The sequence below is a fragment of the Macrotis lagotis genome, chromosome 3 (assembly GCF_037893015.1).
Source record: "Macrotis lagotis isolate mMagLag1 chromosome 3, bilby.v1.9.chrom.fasta, whole genome shotgun sequence".
NCBI lineage: Eukaryota > Metazoa > Chordata > Mammalia > Peramelemorphia > Peramelidae > Macrotis > Macrotis lagotis.
In genome coordinates, this window is record NC_133660.1 from 229,508,346 (window position 1) to 229,527,866 (window position 19,521).

General features: G+C 37.0%; 1 protein-coding gene across 2 annotated transcripts in view; it reads right to left on the reverse strand.

Moving 5' to 3' along the window:
• The window catches only part of PDE6B (phosphodiesterase 6B), an 85,652-nt gene that overhangs the window by 47,408 nt on the left and 18,723 nt on the right, over window positions 1-19,521 (reverse strand). For both annotated transcript variants that reach the window (XM_074227525.1, XM_074227524.1), the window contains exon 2: window positions 5,282-5,434. In XM_074227525.1, coding sequence (XP_074083626.1) covers window positions 5,282-5,434 — 153 coding nt within the window. The remainder of the gene's footprint in view (window positions 1-5,281; window positions 5,435-19,521) is intronic.

Sequence of the window (19,521 nt, forward strand, 5' to 3'; positions counted from 1 at the left end):
CTTTCTAGGCTACTGAATCCTAGAGCTGAAAGGAGAACTAAATGATTGTCCGATTTGGAGTCCAATGAAACTGGTTTAATTTTTAGGTCTGTTATCTTCTACTTAAGGGATGGAATATCATGGGATAGTGACAATAGAATCTTATATGCAAGTCTTCACATCACTTCTTCGATGTCAGAGTCTTCTTTGGTATTGAAGTATAACTATTACTAAGTGACCCTGGCAATTCACTTCTAAACCTGTTAAATCTCTCACACGAGGGGGCTGTTGATCTTTAATGAACTTTTAATTTAATGAATTTAATGAACTCCTAAATCCTAGAAATTGTAATCTAGTGATAGGGAGACCATTATCTCCTGAGGCAGACTTCTGAAGAGTTGTAATTGTGAAGAAATTTTTTCCCCTTACACTGAGATGAAATCTGCCTCCCGTATCTTCCATCTGTTGCTCCTAGTTTTATTCCCTAAGAGTTGATATTTTTATGACATAATTCTTCCACATCTCTTCATTATATAGTAGAAAAAAATTAATAATGAGATAGTAGTCTTGGTTTTAAGGTCATCTGGAATCTGGGACTGCCTTTTGTCCCCAGGAATGATGTAGATTCTGTAACTAAAAGGTAATCCATCCACACCATGAAATCTAGGGTTAACTGGAAATCTGAAGCTGGTAAGAAAATAACACTGTGTGGAGAATTCACAACACAGTTTAGATGCAAATACATAAAGAGATAGATACATGGAAATATGTAGACTTGTTTGGAGATGCACAGAAAATAATAAGCTCTCCCATCTGGACAATGCATTACAGTTTTCAAAGCATTTTCAAAGCAATCTCATTTGATTTTTACTACTACTCTTTCTGAGCTAGGCAGGAGATTATTATCCCCATTTTATAGATTAGGAAACTGAGGCAAAGTGACATTTTTCAGGGTCACAGAAATGTTAAATGGAAGTACAAGTTTGTGACTCCAAGACCAGGGCACTACTTTTGATGCCTATAAACCCTTTTTGTTACCTTATACAGACACAAGTAGGCAGACACACATATGCATATTTATCTATCCTTACAAACATAAATATACACTCATTTATGTGTGTAAAAGAGACACAGGTACAGTTCATGCTTATCAAGATACCCAGAGGGATCTGTGCATTCCATCCATTCAGTCATTCATTCAATGTGTAAATAATCTATATTAAGCACCTGCTAGGGAACTGCAAGAAATGTAAAGCTTAGAAGAGACACATTCTCTGCTTTTGTGGAGATTATGATCTAGCCAGGGGATCAAACATAAGCATAGAGTGATATTATACCAAATCTTACATAATAAATTCATTTGGAAGGTTTGAAAAAAATGTGTGAGGTTCAAGGGGGAAGTTATGTCATTACAAATCAGGGAAAACTACATGAGGATAAAGAATTTGAATAGAACTTGCAAGGATGGAAAGAAACTCAATAGGGAAAACCAGAAAAGGAATCCATTCCAAGCAGAGAGAACAGTAAAAACAAAGAAACAGGCAGGAGAGTGTGGAGTATGTTTGGTAGGCAGGGAATTTTCCAGTTTGACTGGATTATAGAATGACTGGGGAAGAGTAGTATGAGAAAAGCCTAGAAATATGTAGTGACTTGAGAAAGCTGGTATGACAGCACAAGAATGCTAAGATGGTAGCAAAGGGAAATCAGTGTGCAAGTGGGGGGAGGCATACAAGAAATGGAATCAACAGGATTTGGCAATTTAGTGTAAGGCAAGAAGATAGAAGAGTCAGAGATAATTTCAGGGTTTCAGACAAAGGATACTGGATGAATTGTGGTGTCACAGATAGAAAGAGAGGTCAGGTTTCTGGGAAAAGATCATGAACTCAGTTTTGGACTTGTTGAATTTGAGATGTGGATGGGACACCACCAATCATCTTATAGAGAGTTGAAATTCATTAGATCATAGATTTAGAACTGGTGGGCATCTAAGCCCAGTTCAAGCCCTTCGTTTTACAAAGAGGAAAACTGAAGTCCAGAGAGGTCAAGTGACTAATTAATGCTGAAGGTTACATAACTAGTAAAGTCTGAAGCAGGATTTGAGCTCGGATCTTTCTGACTAAAATTCAGGCCTTTGTCCAATACACCATACTGTTTCTCAAGATACAGATCTGGGACTCAGAAGAGAGGTCAAGGTTAGAGATATCAATTTGGAAATCATTTTCATAGAGGCAGTAGATGAAATCATAGACATGAGCAACATTGCAAAGGGAGAGATTGATTGCAAAGAGAGGATAATTAAGGACAGACTTCTTGGGGAACATATGTATAAAGGGGGCAGAGAGACAATGAGGAATCAATATAGGACACAGAGAAGTGGTTATAGGAACAAGGAAGAAAAGAGAAGATAGTAGAATCTCTGAAGCCCAGGACATAGAGTATATACTGAAGGAGGAATATAACTCTACTGCTAAAAGTTGCACAGTCTCCTTAGAATGCAATCCATCCCAAAGACAGAGCTGATGGTATCTGAATATAGACTGAAGCACGGTTTTTTTCTCTCAACTTTATTTTTCTTTGAGGTTTCTGTCTTTGTGGGGGAAGGGGGGAAATTATGTTTACTTTTGCAACAAGCCTATTGTGGTAATGTGAAAAAAATAAATTAATTTTTAAAAGTTGCACAGAAGTTAAGGGGAGGGGGAGATTTAAAAAAAGACTATTGAATTTAACAGTTAGGAGCTTACTGATAGTCTTTTGGAGAGCACAATTTCTGATGCTGTGAAGGTAGAATTCACATGACCAGAGTCTTTGGGAGAGGAAATGGGAATATTGCATGGAAGCAATACAAAAATGGTATCCAAATAAGATAGAAGGATGTAGGTAAAAAAATTGGGAGAAATGCCTACTTTTCTGGGAATAGAAAGAAAGAGGATTTTCAAGAGATTTAGATGCCTCTGAACAGAGAGAGGGAAAGACATGTTGCTATACACATAGGAAAGTTCCCCTCCCCCCCCAATGTAGGCAAGGCCTCAAAAGGTAGCAGCTAATTTCAATCTTTAGAACAGAGCTTCTTAAGTTAGGCTCCATGAACTTCTTTAAAAAGTTTTATAACTATACATTTTACTGCAATTGGTTTCTTTTGTAATCCTACCTATTTTACTTTCTGCATTCAAAAACAGAATTTTCAAAAATTAATTTATTTTTTCACATTACTACAATAGTCTTATTGCAAAAGTAAACATAATCCTCCCTCTCCCCACAAAGATAGAGGCTTTTCTTTTTTTTTCTTTTTTAGTTTTTGCAAGGCAATTTGGTTAAGTGACTTGCCCAAGGTCACACAGTTGGGTAATGAATTTCTGAGGCAGAATTGGAACTCAAGTCCTCCTGACTCCAGGGCTGGTGCTCTATTCAACTGTGACACCTAGCTGTCCCCTATAGAGGCTTTTCTAGATTGGCAAAGGTGGGGGTGATCCATGACATAAATTAAAAAAAGAATAAGAATCTCTGGTTTATTGTATTCCAGACCATTACATTTTGATTTTTAAGGTGGAAGGAAAGACAGAAGTTGTAGTAAATGTATGGCCTAAATATTCAATGTTAAGTGCTTCTCCATATTAGGCTCTATCATGGTATTGCATTAAAGCTGAGTATGGCAGGTAAAGCAAAAACTTCAGGAAAGTGTGTGTTCCAGATAAAAATTCAGAGTGAGAGCAGAGAGGGAATGTTGAGACTAGGAACTTGTATAACCAAGAAGCTTACTATTGAACTTCCCCTTGATGTGTTGGGGAGTCTTCATATTGAGGGTGGGGAGGAAAGTGATTATGGCCTAGTTGTTAATATTCCCAACAATGTCTATCAGTAGAGAGTGAACAATGATGAGAGTTGTTGCATCCAGTTCTCTCCAGTACAATGTATTTAAACCATGGACACAGCTGGGCTCATCTTCAAGGTTTGAATTGCCCAAGGAGAATGATTGGTTCATAGAGTCTCAGGAAATCTAATAGTGATGATTCTGAGACTTTTTGATGAATGGTTGAAGTAGCTAATAGACCTCAAATCAGATAACCTGTCTTCTCAGTTAAGTAAGAAGGGGGGTCATCTGCTATAATTATGGAATACAAGGGGGAAGTTGGATGAGAGAAGAAAGAAGTTAGAAATGGAGACTCTGGAGAATGACATAGGGGAATTTCAGGAATTTCAGCTGCATGAAAAGAAATGTGCAGTAGTACATAAAGTTAGCTTGATTCCATGACTTTCTCTACTGAAATTCAGCAGCCTTGACACAGGAATGAAGAGATTGGAGAGTGGAATTAGCCAGGATTCAGAGTTGAGGAATGGCATTGGGTCAGGAGAGCAAGAGATTTTCTTAGACTGTTAGTTACTGAAAAATTAGATAGATAAACCATAATGCTTGATAAGTCATCAGGAAAGGAAAGGAAGAGTATGAAAGACAAACTGGGACAAAGAGATTGAGATGAAATAAGGGACAAAATTCAGATAAAGACAAAAAGGAAGTTTAATGTGAGTGATATAATGGGAGAAGCAGAAGAATATAATAAAGATGTGGCCAGAGAGTAGAATTTCAATATAGTATCTGAAAAACATTGTATTTAGAGTCAGAAGACAGGAGCAAATTTCATCTCTGTCACTAGTTACCTGTATAATCTTGATCAAATTTCTTCACTTCTCTGAACCTCAGTTTCTCTATCTATTAAATGAGGAAATTGAGTTGGATTTTATCTAAGATCCCTTGTAGCTCTAAAGCTCCAATCCTATGAATGTCTAGACTTTTGGAAGTAATGAAATGGAGAGATGGAGAAGTCAGTTGTGCCCATGATAGTAAGCATGGAGAAGGAAATCATAATTTTTGAGATTGAGGAATTGTAAAATTAGGTTGCTGTGACATAGGGGCAATTATCAAGATAAACATTATAGTTCCTGAAAGAGAAGTAAAAGAGAATAGAATACCACCAACCATGAAATAAAATAACTAGAAAACAAGGATTAAGAGAAATTAGTATAAATGAACTTCATTAACATATGTGTGGACATAGATAGCAACAGAGAGACGCAAGGGTGAGCAGAGATGTGCAAATGTATGGAGATATACAAAGACATATCTAAACAGATATGTAGAGTATGCATGTGTAGGTACACCAAAGCCATAGATACATGTAACTATGCACACACATCCAGACACATATATAGATATATATGCAGAGAGTAGACATAAAATACACAAACACATACATTTAAGAACAAACACAGAAGCATATGCAGAGATAGTATGTTTTTCAACACTTACATCTTGATCTTCACTGGTGAAAAATGGACCATTGATTTTATTTATGGCCATGATTACAGCAACAACATCTTTGCCATTCATGATGGGTGTGGCAAGTATGTTCTTGGTCACATATTCAGTGAGCTCATCTGCAAATGAGCTGAAGTGGGGACACTGGACAAGAAAGAAATGGAAAATTAAACAAAATTCACAGGTTCTTCTAAAATGTTATCTTGGATAAAACCCCATAAAACTATTTCTTCAGTTCTTTTTTAAGAACTTAAGGACCTTTTTAAAGGTCCAACCAGTCTGCTGTCAGCTTGCTTAGGAATGAAAATATGAGCCTAATGAGAAGAGTGGAACCAATTCAATAAAGTCAGCAATTCAGGTTCCATTCCTACACAAACTATTTGGATTCACTCTCTTCCTCACCCACATTCTGGAAACAGACTGAAAATAGGCACAAACTGACTCTGGACTTACCAACGACCATGTGTTCATACTGCTATTTAATCACAGACCTTGATATTGCTCATTCTAAACTGCCCCAATTCCAAACACAAAGTTCATATGTTTGGATTTTGTGTCCATAGGGAAGAGCCAGTAACCTAGTTTAATGAGAAAGGCAAAGCACTTCATTGATGAGATTCTCTGGGGTGGAGAATAATTTCAACTTCTGCTCACTAGATACCAATACTGATCAGAATATGATTCTGCAAAGGGAAAGCTTCACAGTGAAAAGTTGCGGAATAGACCCTAACATGGGTCATATTTTTTCATCTGATGTTATAAAGTTAACTGACCCATAGAACTCTTTTTTCTGAGACACTGAGAGAAGCTGCTTTTCTATTTCTGTACACATAGAACTCTCCTCCAAAAATTGCCCTGGATCACAAAGAGAGGCTGGTCTACAATATCCTTTCCAAAGAGAGATCCCTTCTGATGGGTGGACTCTAAAATGAAGAGATCTTCCAAAAAGGAGAGCTCTTCTTTGATGAATAGACTTTGGGATAGAGAGATGACTTTTTTTTTAAGATTTTATTTGTTTTGAATTTTATGATTTTCCCCCAATCTTGCTTCCCTCCCCCACGCCCCACAGAAGGCAGTCTGTTAGTCTTTATATTGTTTCCATGGATCTAAGTTGAATGCGATGAGAAAGAAATCATATCCTTAAGAAAGTTTTTGGTTTTTGTTCAAACTCCACAATTCTGTCTCTGGATACAGATGGTATTCTCCATTGCAGATAGCCCAAAATTGTGTCTGATTGTTGCACTGATGGAATGAGAAAGTCCATTAAGGTTGATCATCACCCCCATGTTGCTGTTAGGGTGGACAGTGTTCTTCTGGTTCTGCTCATCTCATTCAGCATCAGTTCATGCAAATCCCTCCAGGCTTCCCTGAATTCCCATCCCTCCTGGTTTCTAATGGAACAATAGTATTCCATGACATACATATACCACAGTTTGTTAAGCCATTCCCCAATTGAAGGACATTTACTTAATTTCTAATTCTTTACCACCACAAACAGGGCTGCTATGAATATTTTTGCACAAGTGATGTTTTTACCCTTTTTCATGATCTCTTCAGGGCATAGACCCAGTAGTGGTATTGCTGGATCAAAGGATATGCACATTTTTGTTGCCCTTTGGGCATAGTTCCAAATAGCTCTCCAGAAAAGTTGGATGAGCTCACAGGTCCACCAGCAATGCATTAGTGTCCCAGATTTCCCACATCCCTTCCAATACTGATCATTGTCCTTTTAGAGAGACTCTTCTAAGTGATTGTAAAGAGATCTTCTCAGTGAAGTATGGGTCCTGGGAAAGAGGCCTATCATCAGTGTTTTTTGTCACAGAGAGTTTTCTGTTGTGGTCATGGTAATACTCAATATATGTTATAAAAATTAAAAAATTCCATTTTGCAGAAAACATGATGGAAAACACTTGAATGAAAATAAGGAGGAGAAATAGCAGCTCTGCCTTGGTGAGAATGTACTACAGATAAGTGGATCAGAAGGAGGAAATGAAAGATGAGTTTCTGACACAGAGTAGGCAGAGAGGCATGACATAATTGTGATGAGAGAATTCAATCTGTTGGAACTCTGCCCCAAACAGAGCAGCTGACAAATTCGTGACTTTCCTTAATTATAATTGCAGCCTTCCAAAGATGAGGAAGTGATGAAGAGGATTGTAATTCTGAACATAATTCTGACCAACAAGAAGGGACTGAGTAGAAATGACCAAAATCTTGGCAAATAGAGACCACTCCAATATTTATAAGAGAAGAAAACTGGGCATAGTCTGATCCATACCCTCCTGTATTGAAGAGAAGGTTTCACAGGCTTCAGGGATATGATAGACAGTATCTCATGACCTCAGACTCTAAGAGGGAAAGTTGATTCCAGAGGGATGGGGAACTTGGGAGGATATAAGTCTAGTGATGCTGTCACAAATGATTCAGACCAATTCAGAGCAGTTTGTTTAGTTAATTTTAAATGTAATTTTTTTATATTTGTATTTAACAAGCATTTATTTTTCTCTCCCTCTGACTTCCTTAAATTGAAAAAAAGTAGAAGTAAAACCCTTGTAACAAATGTGCAGAGTTGAGCAAAATAAATTCCATTATGCCCATTGTCCAAAACTATGTCTCATTCTCTTGAGTCTATCAGCTTTCTATTAGGAGATGAATAGTATGCTTCATCATCAGTTTCCTGGAAACCTAGCTGATCGTTGAATTGATTAGAGTTCCTAAATCTTTTAAAGTTGTTTGTTTTTATAATTTTATTGTTATTGTATAAACTGTTCTGTTTATGATCTACTTTACTTTGCATCAATTCATACAAATCTTCTCAGGTTTCTTTGAAACTGTTTCTTGTCATTTTTTATGGCACAATAGTATTCCATTAAACTCATATATTATAATTTGTTCAGCAGTCCCCAATTGGTAGGTATTGCATTAATTTCCATTCTTTTTGAGTTGTTACAAATATTTCTGCCTTTTTGGGTCCTTTTCATTTTTCTTTGATCTCTTTAGAGTATCATCCTAACCCTACTAGTCAGGATCAATGATGATATTTGACAATCAAGAAGGTAGAATTTTTAAACTTTTGTTTTGCCCCTGTTTTCTCTATCAATGGAATGCTCCTCAAATGGAGAAGAAAAGAACAAAAATGGTTACCAGGGAATTGAGAACTAAGTTAACATTTTCATCTGTGATTTGGACAAAATTATAGAAGGTTTATTGCAGAAGACATGAAACTGGGAAGGATAGCTAACATGTTTATTGAGAATATCATGATTTAGCATAATATCAGTAGTTTGTAATATAAGATCAAATTTCCTAAAAGACATTAAATTAGATGATAATTAATGCAAAATATCTCATAAAATGGGGAAAGTGGATTGACTTTTTCATGAGAAAAAGATATGAATTTTTAAATGGACTCCAAGCTTAAATTATAACTATATAGTCTTAGACTTTTGAGAGTCAATGTCCAGAATGAGGGAGATGGTGACCCTACAATCCAATTCTTTAGTTAGACTACTTCCTTAGTATTGGGTAGATTTTATAAGTCACATTTTAGGAGAGACATTGTGAAGGGAATCGGATATCTTTTATGAGCTTTGGGGGTGAATTTATTTTTAAATTGAATTTTTCTGGGTAATGGGGCATAACTTCTTGATACACTGCATTTGATTGACTTCAGAGATTTAAAAAAAAATAAATTGACACCATGATAACACAGTATTTAGTACTGATTAAGTTCCTCATTTTACAAATGAAGAAAGACATTTGGAGAAGTGAGTTATCCCAAGTCAACCAGGCAGTAAGAAGTGGATCACGGATCAAACCTGGGTCCTCTGATGTGAAATTAAGTGTATAATTTCATTATTTGCCTTGCAGCTATCAGACCCCTTAGACTGCATATCTGGAGACCTAAAATCAGAACAATCCCCACCCACCCACCCCCCATTCTCTCCCAGTTCAAGGACCTCTGTTAGGGACTGGAAATGTGCTAGGCACTGTGCTAAAGCCCAGCATGGTATTTATTAAGTATATGTCAGTTCATAAATACTATGAGTAACAAAGATGAATAAAGTTCTGTCTCTGCTCTCAAGGAGTTTACAATCTAATAAGACTGGGTGCATCTCTTAAAGAATGACTCTCTGCACAAGAGGATGCTGTAAATCAAGTTCTCGTTGTTCATTCCTTTTTATTACATTTTAATTTTTATTCTGAACTTGATACCAAAGAGAAAGGACATTTGTATACACATAATTGGACAGAAAAAGAAAATGAGACTTCAGATCTCTATTATATATTTTAAGATGTGTACAATAAAATCGAGCTGTCCAACTAGTTGGTCTTTCTTTCCAGTTTGCCCGTTCTTTCCTCTCCTTAGATTTAGATATTTGTATAGACTTTCTGCATGTATAGATACATATGTATATACCTACATGTATATAAAGATTCCTCTTACTGTTAATTTCTCAAACAACTGGGTCGAATCTCAGAAATCATTTAGTTCAGCTGAGATGAGTAACATGAAGAGAAGAAGGGTAACTAAGGTCACAGAAATAAATACCAGAGATAGGATTTCAGCCCAGGTTCTTGGGCTGCAAGTCTAGTACTCCTATGACATTTCACTTTTTTCTCTTTTCTCTTTTTCCCCTCTTCCCCCCTTCCTTTATGCCTTTAGAATCATAGAATCTCATAGTTAAATGTCAAAGTCTTCTAGTCCAGAGGCACCTCATCTTTTTCTGAAGGGGAGGAGGTATATATTCGTGGATCTCTTCTTTAACCTGCTGTAGCCCATGACCCCCTTCTTGCAATAATGGTTATTAAAACTGCTTTTGCCTCTCTTCCCTTTCCTCTATACCACTAGACTCACAGAATCTCAGAGTTAGATGGCAGAAGTCATCTAGTCCAGAACCTCATCTTTTTTATGGGGGAGGTAGCATGTCATGGATCCCTTTGGTAATCTGCTGAAGCCTACGGACCCCTTTTCTGAATCATGGTTATTGAAAACATGATATCAAAGAGATCAGTGAAAATTAAAATGAGATTTATTTTTATGGTCAAGTGCTTGGAGCCCCTAAAATCTCTCCACGGGTCCCAAGGGGTTAAGAAATGCTGATCTGGTTCAACCCCTACCTCTCTACCACATATCAAACTACTCATCCAGTTTTTCTTTAAAATCATCTAGTGAGAAGAAACCCAACTAGGTCACTTACTTCCTACTCACAAATTTTCAGTGGTCTCCTGTTGCCTCTAGGGAAAAATAAACTCAGTGTAGCGTTGAAAGCCCTTCACAGTCTGTTCCCTGAATTCACTGTGCCTCCTGTCCCGTCATCTCTATGCTCTGCAGAGGCTGCCCTATTTGGATGCTAAACATGCATTCCTACCACTGCTGGTTCTCTGATGCTAACCCTTTCCCGACTACCTCCACTCATTGTTAGAACTCATTCCTTCCTAAAATCGCTTTATTTTCTTACTGTAAAGTTCAGGAATGTTAAATTTAAATAAAAATGGGGGGGTGTGAAGAGTCACTAAACTGTACCCAAGGATCTCTGCAGGCTGCATATTGAGTTGGAAAAATCACATATTAACTTTTTCTATGTTTTGTTGTACTTTTATATTGTTAAATATTTTTCCAATTACATTTCTGACTGATGCCGGTCAAGTCCTGGAGTGTTGGGAGCTGTGTTTTAACAACGTCTGATAAAGTGATTAAAACAATGGATTTGGTTAAATCAGGGAGATCCAGGTTCAAATCCAGTCTCAGACACTTTTTAAGTGTATGACCCTGGGTAACCATTGTCAACCTCAATTTCCTTATTTGTAAAATAAGGGTAATAATATTACCCACTGCCCAGGGTTGTCATATGGATCTAATGAGATAGCATTTGTAAAGTGTTGTGTAAAACTTAAAGCACTATGTAAATGTGAGTTACTATAACTATTGTTATTTTTCAATGTACACCTATGGCTTTTGTTTTTTCCCCTCTGGGGCTAAGCAGAATAACCCTAATTCCCCTTCCATATGACAGTTCTTCCATTACTTCAAGGCAGTTCACACGTCACCTGTTCTCCAGGCTAAACATCTTGAGTTCTTCCAGACAATCCTGCTATGGCATTGTCTCACAATCCTTTACCATCCTCTGAAGGCTCTTTAGCTCATCAATATCCTAAAATGTGTTGCTCAGAAGTAAATACAATTTTTCAGATATGAGGTCAGCAGGGCTCCCATTTCTTTTGTTCTGGTTACCATACTTCTATTGAAATGCCCTGAGATTATCTAAGAGGCAGCTTGGCAAAGTGCGTAGAGTCAAGTTGGCAAGTCAGTAAGAATTTATTGTGCCAACTATGTGCTAGGTGCTGGGGATACAAAGAAAGGTTAAAAAACCCCGTTCCTGCTCTTTGAATGACCTGAATTCAACTTTTATGTCTGATATTTACTGCCTATTTCTTTCTGGGCAAGTCACTTAACCTTTTAGCCTTAATTTCTTCATCTATAAGTTAGGAATAATAATAGCCCTTATCTCAGAGAATTATTATGGAAATCAAATAGGAAAATAAGTGTTTTACAGATGTAAAAACATTATATAAATATTATTTAGCTACTATCTGTGTATTTTAAAACTCAAAGTTGGTTGATGAATACTTTGTGCTTTCATATTGATCTCTTTACACAACTCATCCTTTTAGAATTTTTTTTTTTGTGTTCAGATTTCATTCTTGAGAACTTTCTTTTTTAGATCTACTAAAGGTTTACAAAGTTCAGTCTGGAGACCCTTAGGGGACCCTGAGACTCTTTCAGGAGGTCCACAAGGTCAAAACTATTTTCAAAATAATACTAAGGGGACAGCTAGGTGGTGCAGTGGAGCACCAAGCCTGGAGTCAGGAATACCTGAGTTCAAATTTGACCTCAGACACTTAATTACCTCGCTGTGTGACCCTGGGGAAGCCACTTAACCCCATTGCCTTGCAAAAAAATAATAATACTAAGATATTTTCATTTCTATTGTACAAAATATATATAGATATATAGATATAGATATATATATAGATATATAGATATATAGATATATAGATATATAGATATAATCCACATAAACAAAAATTCTTTGAGGAATGCTCCATAAGTTTCCTGAGACCAAAAGTTTGAGAACCACTGATTTAGATAATGAAATTCTAGGTATCCTGCCTCCAAACCCTTTCAAATCCATTCTAGAGTACAAATGTAACCACTTCTGGTTTTCCTCCTCTTTTCTATCACAGATTCTAACACAGTAAATGTAAAAACACTATACAAATATTATTTAGCTATTATCTGTGTATTTTAAAACTCCAAGTTGGTTGATGAATTCTTTGTGCTTTTATATTGACCTCTTTACACAACTCATCCTTTTAGGATTTATATTTGTGTTCAAATTTCATTCTTGAGAACTTTCTTTTTTAGGTCTACTAAACCTCTGGTTTACAAAAGTTCAGTCTGGACTATTACGAGTGGAAACAAATTCTTTTTGATCTGGACCAATTCTTTTTTACATGTGTGATCTCATTTGATTATCACAGCAATTTCTTTGGAGGTAGATGCTATTATTGTTCCCCCTCTACTTTTTTTTAATCAGATGTGGAAACTGAGACTAGCTAATAATTTTCTAAGGCTAGGTTTGAATTCAGGTCTTCCTGACTGAAAGTCTATCACTCTAATCAATAAAGTGATTCTGTGCCTTCCATGACTTGTAAGAGTGGCCCATATAGCTATTCTATGAGGCCTGATGTGCTTCAATCTAGTCAAGGTCAGGAAACCCCATTAGGAAAAGCATCACATCCTCCTTGATGGAACCCTCAGACTGTTGGGTGGTTGCTTGCATCTAGGCATCTCTTGAGTGAGTTGACTAAGCTCCCCTCATGTTGTGACCTGGTCTAACTCCCCACCTCTCTCATAGGTAGTCTCTCCCTCCTGATGTGGACAATCATTTCTATTACATCATCCAATTCCTCCTTGTTGGTTAGAGTCAGCCCAGAATAGCTGTACTCCTCATTGCTTCCTCTTTGTTTTGAAGAATGGAATTATTAAGACAAACTAAGAATTTCTCAGCTGTTCTGTTTTTGGCAGAGAGTGAGTTCCAACAGCTCTCAGGATGGCTAAATCCTCTCATTACTATGACATTATGCCTCCACACCAGGTTTACAATCTGTTTCCTGAATATTCCTTCCATTTTTTATTGTCCAGGCAAGAGGCAGCATATTCCCATGACACTCTTATTCCCTCCATTAATCCTCATCCAGATGCTCTTCTACTCTCTGATTTCTGGACTCCCTCATATAACCATGCCACTCCTTTGTCATTTTCTTATGTTCTGCGCCTATTGAATGGCATCCTCAGGCAAGCCCCATCCTGCCAAGTCCTTGAGATGGAATTTACCTGTTAGTGTTAGGATCCTTGTTTACCTTATCACCCATACATTGTGCATTTTTATATAGTTATATAAGACCATGTGTTTTTATTGCTAGTTTTGTTCTCATGTTTTGTCTCCATTTGCTTAAATTCTTCATCCTATAATGCACCTGCTATTCTCTATGATGTGGCTTAGCAAACATATGTGGACTGCTTTCCCTCCCTTTCTATTTTCAGGTTAAAGCTCTCTTAATTGGCTTTGAAAGACTCTTTACAAATATGTGTGTGTATATATATATATATATATATATATATATGTATATATATATGTATATATTATCAACCCTTTTTAGATGCATTCTTTGCTGATCATGAGCCCAGCATTTCTATTTTTAAAATATTGGTTCAGAAATCCAAATTCTGTCCTCTGAAAACCATATTTTTGACCAGTTATTCATTTCTCATACCTGAGTCACTCAGAAACCTTTATCCTTTAAAAGTGCAACAGTGATTGAAATACTATCCTTGCCACCAAGATCTTCAGGGGGTTTTAATTTCTTTGTTTTGTCTAGGACTTCAAAATCCCTTTCAATAATTTGGTATCATTTTCCCTTATGTCAATCGCTTAGAATGAGTTAAATGACTTTCAGATCTAACATACCTCAGGAGGCTCTGTATCATAGAGTCTAGAAATAAACCAGACCTCTCTATTGATTGTTTAGGTCAAATCACCTTGGTAACGCTCCAGTAGAAAGCTATCAGCCACCATTATTCATCTCCTCTCATTCCCACCACTCCCAGCTAGAATGTAAACTCCCCCAGAGTGAGGATCAGTTTTTGTTTTGTTTTGATTTTGCATTTTTATTCATAGCACTCACTATATTTCCCAGTATGTAACAGGTACTTAATAAATACATGTTGATTGACTGAAAGCTGATTTCTCTCCCAGGGATATCTATGGATTCATATCTGCATTGCTTTCTACTTGGAAGAAACTCCATAGGAAGCTATTCCATAGCTCCAGCTATGTCCTTCCACCCTCTTCTTGTTCGTTATCTTCTTGTTCTCCAATCTCCTGACACAATTAGGATTCTTTTTTCCCCTTCTTAATCGTTTTAATTTTCTCTTTGATGTACACCTTTCACTTTTTCCAGAGTTTCTTCATTTTTTTTTCCATTAAGTTGGGACATGGAGAAACCTTCCTTTTCTTCCTTTGTGCAAATACAACTGTTCTCTGCCAGTGGCAGAATACAAACATAGCATTCTCTCTGCAGGTCAGTGTGAAATTCTCCTTTTCATCCGTATGTGCTGGACACAAGAGATTGGATCAGTCCTTTGTTATTCTTGTTGGTAGCTATTCTGGCTGACCCTAGCAAGCAACTGCAATGGTAAATTGTCTGCTTCCCACACCTTTTTGCTGAGCTGGGTCCTCAATTACTGGGAGCTCTTGAAGAAGGTCTTATTTATTTATAGTGGGCTTTTGTCTGTTCTCCTGATATGACCTTAGCTTAATTGACTGCCTTGGATTGGCAATTAGCAGATTCCTGCCAAGCCCTAATGGAAACAGAAGCTGGCCTAAGCAGGTTGTTGGGATTTTTTTTTTCAGATGATCATTAGTAGAAATCTAACTATTAGCCACTTTGCATCACTTTCTACTACTTCTCTTTCTGCAGACACAAAGATGCTACATTGATCTTTTCCCAAAAGCTTTATTGATGCTTCTTGGTGTTTACCCCACTCATTTCCTGGCATACACTTCATTCTCCCTGCCCCTCCCTCTAAACTCTCCCTTGAACAAAGCAAAACAGTGAAACAAAACCTACTGGCACCATAACTGCAGTTGACAGTGACATTTCTTGCTTGTCATCCATCCCTCATTTCTAACTGAGAGGAGGGTGATAAATTTATATCATCTGTCCTCAGAATCAAGCCCAATTTCACCTTTCCAGTGTTTTGGTGGCAGTCAGAGCATTGCACTTTGTAGATGATGATGATGATGATGATGATGATGATGATGATGATGATGATGATGATGATGTTTGTTTTTCATTCTTGAAGAAGACTGAATCTGGGAGGTGATGCCATGACAAGCATATGAATTGAATTTGAGTGAGGGGGTGTTGTGTTATGCTACCAGCCTCACTTTCTCCTCCAGAGTTATCTGAGTCCAGTGGCCAGATATGAATCAGGATAACTGGAGATAGCAAGGCAATCAGTGTTAAGAGACTTGTCCAAAGTCACACAGCTAGAAAGGGCCCCAAATCTGGATTTGAACTCAGGTCCTACTGACTTCGGGGCCGGAGTTCTACCATCATGCCATCTAATTACCTGGCATACTGAAGCATGTCCAGAGGAGGGTTGTTTATGGCAGTCCAAGTAGGTGTGAGAAGTGAAACTGTGCTCCAAGTAACCAGTATCTCATCCTAGCTTAGTGGCTTGGAGTGTATGAGACCTTAGGGAAATTATTCAATTTCTTTGGGCTTCAGCAGGCTCTTCATCCATAAAATGAAGGCTTTGGACTTGACCTATAAAATTCCTTTAAGCTCCAAAATCCTAGAGGGAGAAGACCAGAGACTGTGCCATAATGAATGAAAGGAACTGGTGATGTTTGGCCCAGATGGAGAAGGTGAGAGTATCTTCAAGAATCTGAAAAACTAACATGTAGAAGAGGGTTCCTTCCTAAGAACTTTTCCATCATTGGATGGAAGTGTTCATAGACAGGGTATGGGCATGATGAGTTGACTGTGATGAGATGATATCTAAAAAATAAAGTTAAGGGCTGAGAAGGAGCAATGCCCTAGAAGAAAGGGAAAGGGAAAGGTAGAATGAACCAATGTAGCTCACATAAAAGAGGCATGAAAGAGCTTTTACAGTGGAGGGAAGCTGGGGAGAGGGAAATGGCAGACAATGCTTGGACTTCACTCACATGAGAAATGATTTGAAGATAAAATAACATACACACTCATCTGGGTTTTGAAATCTATTTTATCCTACAGGGAAATAGGAAGGGAAGGGAATAAGAGGAGGAAGTTGATAGTAGGGAGGGTAGATTTGGGGAGGTGGAAGTCAGAAGCTAGAAATTTTTTAAGAGGGAGTGAAGGATGAATAGGAGAAAATAGGTTGGAGGGAAATGCATGGTTAATAATCATAACTGTGGAAAAAATTTATAGGACATTTCTCTGATAAAGGTTTCATTTCTCAAATATATATGGAGAGAATGGAGTCAAATTTATAAAACTACATCATTCCCCAATTGATAAGTGGTCAAAAGATATAAACAGGCAGTTTTCAGATGAAGAAATCAAAGCCACCTATTGACATATTAAAAATGCTCTAAATTACTATTAACTAGAGAAATTCAAATTACAACAACTCTTGACTCTGAGATATCACCTCACACCTATCAGATTGGCTAATATAACAGAAACATAAAATTACAAATATTGGAGGGAATTTGGGAAAATTGGGACACTACACATGGCTGATGGACCTCTGAACTGATCCCACCATTCTGGAGAGCAGTTTGGAACTATATCCAAAGGGCTATAAAATTGACCCTCAACAAGCAAGACTGTATCTGGATCCCAAAGAGATTTTTAAAAATCTGAAAAGACCTATATGAACAAAAATATTTACAGCATCTCTTTTTCATCATGGCAAAGAATTGGAAATTGAGGGGGTACCCATCAATTGGGGAATGGCTAAACAAGTTGTGATATATGATGCCTATGAAGAATGGGGAAAGTGAGGCTGATTTTGCAGGATACTCAAATGCTGACAATTGTCTTTTGAGAGCTGACTGTCCAGAAGAGAAAGGATGGTATTTAGCTTCCTTTTGCAATGCCTTTGTTCCATGGGTTAATGAGTCATTATTACCCATATCTCATGGGGAGCACTAATGGAAAAACAAGGGCAAGAGTCACACAAGGAGAAAAGGTGTGATGGAAATGTGATGGAAAACCATTGTGCTAGAAGAAATTGTGGTATGTTTTCAGAAAAACCTGGAAAGGCTTACATGAACTGATACAAAGTGAAGTGAACGGAACGAAGAGAACAGAGTACAGAGTTATAGCAATATCGGTACAATGATCACCTGTGAATTAATTATTCTCAGCATCATAATGATCCACAATAATTCTGAAGGAATTATGATGAAAAAATTCTATCCACCTCCAAAGAAAGAACCGATGGAGTCTGAATGCAAATCAAAGCATACTTTTTTTAAAAAAAATTCTTTTTTATGGCATCTGAATGCAGATCAAAGCATACTTTTTTTTAAACTTTCTTTTTCTTTTTTTAGCCTGTTTTTTTTACAACATGACTAATGTGGAAATATATTTTGCATGACTGCATATGTATAACATATATCAAATTGCTTGCCTTCTCAATGAGGGGGGAGGGGAAAGAGAAAGAAGGAAAGAATTTGGAACTCAAAATTTTATAAAAGCAAATGTTAAAAATTGTTTTTACATGTAATTGGAAAAAATAAAATCTTTTAAAAGGAAAAAAGAAAAGAGCTTATACCTGTTCTGCTTGATCTAAGAGGGCAATATTATAAATCTAGGTGGAAATTATAGAGAGGAAGATTCCAGTTTGATACAAAGAAATATTTCCTAATATTTTTGAAATATCAAAAACATGGGCAGTAGTGAGTTATCATTATTAGGTTATTATACACATTATTAGGGATATTCAGACAGTGGATAGAAGGCCATTTACTGTGGATGACACAGAAGAAAATTTCTGTTTATTTATGGGTTGAACTTGATAACTCTAAGGTCCCTTTCAACTCTGAGACTGATATTATGAAGATTGGGGAAAGTGAGGCTGACATGGAAGGATACTCAAATGCTGACAACTATCTTTTGAGGGCTGACCATTCTGAAGAGAAAGGATGGTATTTAGCATCCTTTTGCAATACCTTTGTTCCATGGGTTAATGAGTCATTATTACCCACATCTCATGGGGAGCACTAATGGAAAGATAAGGGCAAGAGTCGTCCAAGGAGAGGAGGTGTGAATGGGTTGTGATCTATATAGTTAGAGGAAATGCCTCCATTAAAGAGGCTGCAGATTCCCTGCAGTATAGGATAATGTTTTCCACTTTTAACAGAAAGATTTTGGCTGTAGCTCCCTGTTAGCTGTTTGCATTAAATCCTTGTCAGTTCATAGATCGTTCATTTTCCTTATCAGAAAAAGAATTAGGCAGCTCTTTGTTATCCATTATAGCATATTTTATATATATGCACACCCATGTATATATATATAATACCTTCACATATAACGTTTCATATATCTAACATATGTCAATCCAGTCATGTCCATCTGTTCATCTGTCTTTCTCCCTTTATATCTTAATTTTTGTTTATCTGTCTGTGTGTATGTAAGTATGTAGCTGTATGTATGTTTATCTGTCTATATATATTTATACAGACATACATATATACATACATATGTATGTATATATATATGTATATGACTATCCATCTGCCCATCTATGTGTCGGTTCATCTATCTTTCTGCCTGTCTATCTATCTAGATATCTTTCTATTACTGACAATATATTCCTTTTTAAAAAATTTTATTTATGGCAATGGGGTTAAGTGACTTGCCCAAGGCCACACAGCTAGGCAATTATTAAGTGTCTGAGGCTGGATTTGAACTCAGGTCCTCCTGTCTGCAGAGTCAGTGCTCTATCCACTGTACAACCTAGCCACCCCTGACAATATGTTCCTAATCAGGCAATGATTAGATTGGCGTAGATGCAAAGAAGTCAGTCTATAGCCTTGATGAAAATCTAAACTTGGCATTCACTTTGGAAGGATAATCAGTGGGTAATGATAGAAGGCTGTAAATGA